Here is an 8,884-nt window from a genome sequence, read left to right on the forward strand (position 1 = left end):
GGAAGAAACAGCTTTCAAATGTTACAAAGTTAAACTACCAAAAAAGGTGGGCACAGGGGCTCACACCTGTAATCCTGCAACTTTGGGAGGCCAAGGAGGGCAGATCACTTAAGGTCAGGAGTTTGAGATCAGTCCAGCTTGGCCAACTAAAAGTACAAAAATTAGCAGGGTGTGGTGGCAAACGCTTGTACTCCCAGCTACTTAAGAGACTGAGGCGAGAGGATTGCTTGAACCCAGGAGGCGGAGGCTGCATGCAGTGAGCCCCGAGACTGCACCACTGCACTCCAGTCTGGGTGACAGAGCGAGACTCCATCTCGAAAAAACAAAAAACAAAAGAAACACTGCAGCCCATCTCACCTCCACCCTCTACCTCAAGTTCCACGACAGTGTGACCCACAAGCCCTCTGTGTACATAATATATCACAAGGAACAAGTCAGCTTACCTCGTGTTCCGAAAAAAGTGCTTTCAACTGCCCCTTGGACCAATAATCCAAAGCATATGCCAAAAGCCGCATGGCGATCGTATTAATTCTCAAGAAATTTCCAACAAATACCACCTGGTTAATGTTCTGAGCACACCAAAAAAAGGCAATTAGTTGTCATCTTAATTCCTATTTTTTCTCATAAAAGCTACCCCAAATAGAGCACCATGTGCATAGCTCTTAGCAACAATTTGACTGCTGATCAAATTTAGTCCAGTTGGTCTAGGGCTACTTAAATCTGATCCCCAGACAACTCTGGACCCACTGCAAAGCATGCTAGATAATGTCACAGGAGAGGAAAACAGATTAGGAAAAACATTTGTATTAAATATGATCAGCAATAACTAGTTTTGAATACAATGTTTTATACAGAGAAGTTAAAAAACAAACAAAAACCAGTATGACCCCAATCCAAAAGAAGGACAGTGACACAAACAGGCCAAGTATACAAGCAATATAACACACAGGCAAAAAATCAAACCACTAGTTATCAAAGTAAAATTTTAGACCTATTAAGCTAGCAAAAAAAAGCAACTGAAATTCCACCACCAATGTCAGTAAGTTGTAGTAAAATTAATCCACTCATTCACTGCTAAAGATGATCTAAATTGGTGCAGCCCTTGTGCAAAGCATCATGACGATAAATGTCAAAATTCATGAGCATGATCATTTCTGTAGACCAGAAATCTCACTCCTAAGTAAGCCCCATATCAAGAATAAAATTCAACCAAAGAATAACTTCATGCTTAAAAATGCGGTGGCTCAAGCCTGTAATCCCAGCACTTTGGGAGGCCGAGACGGGCGGATCACGAGGTCAGGAGATCGAGACCATCCTGGCTAACACGGTGAAACCCCGTCTCTACTAAAAAATACAAAAAACTAGCCGGGCGAGGTGGCAGGTGCCTGTAGTCCCAGCTACTCAGGAGGCTGAGGCAGGAGAATGGCGTAAACCCGGGAGGCGGAGCTTGCAGTGAGCTGAGATCTGGCCACTGCACTCCAGCCTGGGCGACAGAGCGAGACTCCGTCTCAAAAAAAAAAAAAAATGCTTACCGCCAAGTTATCAGCAAGCAACCGAACGCCAAGCTCTATGTTGTTTGATATAAAATAACTTGATCAAATAAATATACAGCCATGAAATGTGTAATATTTAAGTACAAAATACAAATTGTGGTATGCACACCAACTAAAATTTCTGAAAATACGTAAGCACAGGAAAGGGAACATACAATAAAGAAAAAAAGAAGTTACGATATTCAAACAAAGAAATGTTTAATTACTTGATGTTGATACAGTATTTTTTCACTTAAAATGAGACAAATCCTTTGTGCCTTTTGAGGTTTCCTTTTAAGCTACATGCCTGTATCATCTATTTAAAGGATAACTTTTTAAAAATAAAAGAATAATTTAACAACTGTACACACAGGGACAAGCCATAAGCTGCACCAACTGGATCCTAGATCCTCTTTCCCCAAGGGCAGCCCATTCTTGGTTCTTTCATAGCCCTGTACAATGCTGCTTGACCTGAATGCTACAAGGCAGCACTGTAAAGAAGCTGAAAGCACAAAGACACAGCTCTGCTGAGGTGGGGGAGCCAAGGAAGGCACTCCTCGGCCTGCTCAGTCTTCTCCCAGCTTCAGTGACTTCCTCTGGATTCCTCCCTAGGGCCTCTAGAGCTCAGCGGTGAGTGTGGAGTCTACATTCAGCATCGTTATCCATCATCACCCCCAACAGTCCCCAATATCTGGAACACTGGCTACCTTCTACTCTTCCTCTACTTTGTCCTCAAAATATGTCATTTTACCTCTAGACAAGTAGCAATGTTTATCTTCAGTTAAAAAAAAAAAAGCTGATGATTAATCTGTATTTGAAGAGTTTTAACTTCGTGCTAAAACAAACCCCACCCCAAATGACTACATTTTGGCACTGTTCTGAGAAGACAGACATATGGTGGGGCCCACTTAAGTTCAGGTTTTCCTTAAAGCAATTAAAGAAACCCATGTCCCCTTACTTCATTAAGGGCACACATTCTTGCTATTGAGCCAATGTTGTTGGTGATGGTGATCAAAGTCGCTCTGGCAAGGTCCTCTTTACTAACGGCCTCTCGCTTCTCCTTGCTCATCATGTTTCCAAAGCTGTGATGGGGGGAAAAAAAATTCCCATTGCTAAACCAAAAGCAACAAAGCCCAACAGAACTTGAATGTTACTGTATTGAAATAAAATTAGCTTTTAGGGCAACACTGTTGAAATCTTCAAACTTTTTATTTTGCAATAATGGAGCATCTGCTCAAAGAGAAATGCAGCTTCAAATAGAGCCCTCAAACATTCTAAATGAGCAGACAGCTTTCCCTGCGGTTTCTACTGAAGTCTAGCTTTGATACCAGATATTCATACATTCAGTTAGAATCTCATCAGATGCACTGGAAGGCACCATTGCTCCTGCAACCAGACAGTTTCAGGACAACACATCTAACAGCGATTCATTTCAACCGCACAGCTGTTCCATTCAGATGGTCACATGCACATCCGGTAAACTGTTCCATCAGAGCAGAGCAAAGCACAGACAGCTGAGTCCCAGAGTGAGCTACTTAAGAGTTTCAGGTTTCCCTAGAAGATAAAGTACTTCAATGTACATGCGGAGCAGAACTGCTACAATAATTTGCCAATCAGAAAAGGAAGTGATGACCAATGAGCAAATGTTACAAACACAGAAAATGAAATCAACAGCATTTACCAAGTGTCTCAACTTAGTAAACAAGCATGTACATAAGTGATTTTTCTATTAGTAAAAGCCATGTGCCCCAACATATGAAAAACAATTATACTTCTAAACAATCTCAAAATGGAGACAACGATTTCATTCATAATAGCATCAGAGAATAAAACGCTTACGGATATATGTAACAAAAGTGTAACACCTGTACAATAAAATCTACAAAACACCATTGAAAGAAAGCAAAGATCTAAATAAATGGAAAGACATTCCATCTTTTTGGATCAGAAGACTCTGTATTAGGATGGCAATACTCTCCAAATTGGCCAAAAGATTCAACACAATCTCTGTTAGAATCCCAATTGTCGGCTGGCGCGGTGGCTCAAGCCTGTAATCCCAGCACTTTAGGAGGCCGAGACAGGCGGATCACGAGGTCAGGAGATCGAGACCATCCTGGCTAACATGGTGAAACCCTGCCTCTACTAAAAATACAAAAATTAGCTGGGCGTGGTGGTATGCACTGTAGTCCCAGCTACTCGGGAGGCTGAGGCAAGAGAATCGCTTTAACCCGAGAGGCAGAGGTCGCAGTGAGCTGAGATCGCACCACTGCACTCCAGCCTCGTGACAGAGCAAGATTGTATCTCAAAAAAAAAAATAATTAAGAATAATAATAACAATAATAATAAAATAAAAGAGCTAAAACTATAAAACTCTCAGAAGAAAAAAAAACAATTCTTCATGATCTTAAATTAGGCAATTCTTCATCATCTTAGATTTCTTACATATAACACCAAAAGCACAAGTGATAGATGATAGATAAGATTAACTTCATAAAAATTTAAAATTTCCATGCTGCAAAGGACACCGTCAAGGAAGTGAAAAAGACAACTAACAAAATGGGACAAAATATTTGCAAATTATGTATCTAATAAGGGACTTGTATCCAGAACTCAAAAAGACAATCTAACTAAAAACTTAGCAATAGACTTGAGCAGGTATTTCTCCCAAGACTACAGACAGATGGCCAGTAAACACATGAAAGGATGTTCGGGCTGGGCACAGTGGCTCACACCTGTAATCCCAGCACTTTGGGAGGCCGAGGTGGGTGGATCACTTGAGGTCAGGAGTTCGAGACCAGCCTGGCCAACATGGCGAAACCCCACCTCTACGAAAAATACAGAAATTAGCCAGGCATGTTGGCACACACCTGTAATCCCAGCTACCTTGGTGGATGAGGCATGAGAATCGCTTTAACCCGAGAGGCAGAGGTCGCAGTGAGCTGAGATCGCACCACTGCACTCCAGCCTCGTGACAGAGCAAGATTGTATCTCAAAAAAAAAAATAATTAAGAATAATAATAACAATAATAATAAAATAAAAGAGCTAAAACTATAAAACTCTCAGAAGAAAAAAAAACAATTCTTCATGATCTTAAATTAGGCAATTCTTCATCATCTTAGATTTCTTACATATAACACCAAAAGCACAAGTGATAGATGATAGATAAGATTAACTTCATAAAAATTTAAAATTTCCATGCTGCAAAGGACACCGTCAAGGAAGTGAAAAAGACAACTAACAAAATGGGACAAAATATTTGCAAATTATGTATCTAATAAGGGACTTGTATCCAGAACTCAGAAAGACAATCTAACTAAAAACTTAGCAATAGACTTGAGCAGGTATTTCTCCCAAGACTACAGACAGATGGCCAGTAAACACATGAAAGGATGTTCGGGCTGGGCACGGTGGCTCACACCTGTAATCCCAGCACTTTGGGAGGCCGAGGTGGGTGGATCACTTGAGGTCAGGAGTTCGAGACCAGCCTGGCCAACATGGCGAAACCCCACCTCTACTAAAAATACAGAAATTAGCCAGGCATGTTGGCATAATTTACAGGTGTGCCTGTAATCCCAGCTACCTGGGAGGTGAAGCAGGAGAATCGCTTGAACCCAGGAGGTAGAGGTTTCAGTGAGGCAAGATGGTGTCACTGCACTCCAGCCTGCACAACAGAGCAAGACCTTGCCACACACACAAAAAAGATGTTCAGTCAGACATGGTGATGGCTCACACCTGTAATCCCAACATGTTGGGAAGCCAAGGTGGGAGTGAGAGGATCACTTGAGACCGGGACAGCCTAGGCAACATAGCGAGACCCTATCTCTACAAAAAATAAATTAGGCAAGGCAGTGCACAGCTATAGTCCTAGTGACTCAGGAGGCTGAGGCAGGAGAAACACTTGAGCCCAGGAGATCAAGGCTGTAGTGAGCTATGGTCGCAACACTGCGCTCTCACTCACGTGGGCAACAGGGCAAGACCCTGCCTCTTAAAAAATAAAAACACTACAAGATATCACTTCACTCCTATTAAGACAACTAAAACCAAGAAGACAGACAGTAAGTGTTGACAAGAAATTTAAATGTTCATAACCTGCTAAGACTGTAAAATGGGACTGCCACTTTGGAAAACAGTGTAGCAGTTCCTCAAAAGACTAAACATTAAGTTATCATATGACTCAGCAATTCTCCTCTCAGGTATATACCCAAAAGAATTAAAAATATATGTGCATACATACAAAGACTTACATATAAATGTTCAACATTATAACCAAAAAAAGGAAACAACCCAAATGTTCATCAACCAATAAATGGATAAAATGTAGTATTATCCACATAATGAAATATCATGTGGCAGCCGGGCACGGTGGCTCACACTTGTAATCCCAGCACTTCAGGAGGCTGAAGCAGGCGGATCACCTGAGGTCAGGAGTTGGAGATCAGCCTGGCCAACATGGAGAAATCCTTTCTCCACTAAAAAAAAAAAAAAAAAAAAATTAGCCAGGCTTGGTGGCGCATGCCTGTAATCCCAGCTACTCAGGAGGCTGAGGCAGGAGAACTGCTTGAATTCGGGAGGCGGGGGTTGCAGTGAGCCGAGATCACATTGCACTCCAGCCTGGGCAAAAAGAGCAAAACTTTGTCTCAGAAAAAAAAAAAGAAAGAAAAAAGAAATATTATTTGGCAATAAAAAGGAATAAAGTACTGATTCACACTGTAATGTGAATGTTTGAAAACATTATGCTAAATGAAGAAGTAATCACAAAAGATCACATACTGTATGATACCACTTAAATGTTCAGAAGGGGCAAACCTAGAGACAGAAAATAAATTACTGTTTGACAGGGGCTATGGGGGGAATGGAGAGTGGTAGCTAATGAATATAAGGTTTCTTTCTAAGATGATAAAAATGTCCTAAAATTGGGATTACAGTGATGGTTGTGCAATCCTGTAAATATACTAGAAATTACAAAACTGTACACTTTAAACAGGTGACTTTATAGTATGTAAATTATATCTCAATAGAGCTTTTCTAAAAAATATGCCCATTATTTTATCTCTGTATTTCTTTTGTTTGTTTGTTTCTGAGACGGAGTCTCACTCTGTCACCCAGGCTGGAGTGCAGTGGCATGATCTCAGCTCACCGCAACCTCTGCCTCCAGGGTTCAAGTGATTCTCCTGCCTCAGCCTCCCAAGTAGCTGGGTCTACAGGTGCAAACCACCATGCCTAATTTTTGTATTTTAAGTAGGGACAGGGTTACGCTATGTTGACCAGGCTGGTCTCGAACTCTTGACCTCATGATCTGCCCGCCTCGGCCTCCCAAAGTGCTGGGATTACAGGCATGAGCCACTGTGCCCGGCCCTCCTGTATTTCTTAGAACACACATGCCTCCTTACCTTGAAGCCACAGCCCAGCCTGGCAGTCCAAACCTCTCATAGTCCCCTCCATAAATATCTCGTACTAGTTTATCCACTTTGGTGCTATCTCCACGAGATGCCATTTCAAGAGCTTCTTCAAAAGTGGTACAGCCAGTAAGAAGACAACAGAGACCAAAAAAAGTTCCTCCTCCAAGACTATGATTTAAAAAAAAGTAACAGTATTGTAACATTTTAAAAAATAAGAACAGGAAGTTAACATTTATGAATCCCAAAACCATATTCACATATCCAACTCAATCATGCAAATGTCACTGGTAGGAAACAAGTCTGTGAAAAGATAAGGTGCCTGATATATACCTTTAAGACACATATGCATGTAAGCCAACATGCAAAGTCCAAAATACAGGGCCCATGTCCCCAGAGCAGTCTAGCTGGCTGCCAAGTATGAAGAGCCTCAAGTGCAAATTAGCCCTACACGCCTGGGGTCATGCTAACACCTCCTCTCCTTCCCTCTCCAAGTACATTCCCTGAGTCATTCTCATCCGAGCACCTTGTCACCTTGGCTTATCAGTGCACCCCCCATCATACTCCTCCTGCAATGTGTTCTGTCACAAAAAAATTACTCCTCTATTTAAATCACAACTGTTTTTTAAAAAATTTGTTTATCCCAACCCCAGATCCCTGTTTTTCCTGAAGTGACCTCTAACACTTAAGCCGAAACATTTTCTTTCATCTAATCCTTTTTTTTTTTTTTTTGAGATGGAGTTTAGCTCTTGTTGCCCAGGCTGGAGGTACAATGGCACGATCTTGGCTCACCGCAATCTCTGCCTCCTGGTTCAAGTGATTCTCCTGCCTTGGCCTCCCGAGTAGCTGGGATTACAGGCATGTGCCACCATGCCTGGCTAATTTTGTATTTTTAGTAGAGACGGGGTTTCTCCATGTTGGCCAGGCTGGTCTTGAATGCCCGACCTCAATGCACCCGCCTCGGCCTCCCAAAGTGCTGGGATTACAGGCGTGAGCCACCACGCCTGGCTAATCCTCTTTTCATACTACCTTCCCTCAATAATTTTTCTACTGATTAGTACATATCAACTTCTAAATCACATACCTAGAATAAATCATTATTCTACACATACATATGTGTGTGCAGAAGCATGAAATTTACACAGGTTTCAAAGCTAGGTCCTTTCCCATGCCTTCTCCTTACAGATGCTGCCTAATAACTTTTAGCTACTTTGTGTATGCACACCATAAACTATCTGAGGGCAAGGGCTACAATGAGTCTGCTGGCATGACCGTTTAGGAAACACTTAGGATAGTAAGTCTTGAACAGTAGACATTAAAGAAAACTGAGTCATAAAATCAGAATTTTCAAAGAGAAACATTTGTTTGGATAATCTAGAAACACTTAGATCTTTCACCTAGCAGGTTCTGGAAGGTATAGTTAGTTACATGTAATACCTGAAAACTCAGCCCGTTATGATAGTAAGAATAAACAGTGAGTTTTATATACAACTTACCTAGTACCTGTGACCCGTTTGTAATTATCTTTGGAATATACTGCTAAGATGCTAACCCCTGAGCCAATGTTCACCAGAAGCAGAGGATATGGATTTTTCAAATCAAATGGTAACTTCTGACACTTTTCAGAATCAGCAGGGTTTTCAAAGTAATAGCACTGTGACCGTCCATTGAATCCAACTGAGTCAATGTATAAAATTCCTTTTATCAAGCAATCTAGTTCATCCAGTTTGCAAAGCTGAAGATCACCTATCTGTAATGAAATAAGAATGTACTCAGACTTTTTAATAACCCAAAAGAAACAGAAATTCCATTCAATAAGACATCCCCACTACGTGAAACCAACCATAAAAGTGCCCTCACAGATGTGTATTATTTGTGCATGCTTTAAGAACAGATTTAGGCTGGCCGGGCGCGGTGGCTCAAGCCGGTAATCCCAGCACTTTGGGAGGCCGAGA

The 8,884-nt window shown here is 41.5% G+C and overlaps 1 protein-coding gene across 1 annotated transcript in view; it reads right to left on the reverse strand.

Annotated features, from left to right (window-relative positions):
* PANK2 (pantothenate kinase 2) overlaps positions 1 to 8,884 on the reverse strand; it is a 47,065-nt gene that overhangs the window by 4,660 nt on the left and 33,521 nt on the right. Inside the window, 4 exon segments of the mRNA XM_011943285.1 lie at positions 444 to 569; positions 2,491 to 2,614; positions 6,924 to 7,100; positions 8,426 to 8,679. Coding sequence (XP_011798675.1) covers positions 444 to 569; positions 2,491 to 2,614; positions 6,924 to 7,100; positions 8,426 to 8,679 — 681 coding nt within the window.

The sequence above is a fragment of the Colobus angolensis genome, unplaced genomic scaffold (assembly GCF_000951035.1).
Source record: "Colobus angolensis palliatus isolate OR3802 unplaced genomic scaffold, Cang.pa_1.0 Scaffold219, whole genome shotgun sequence".
NCBI classification, from domain to species: Eukaryota; Metazoa; Chordata; class Mammalia; order Primates; family Cercopithecidae; genus Colobus; species Colobus angolensis.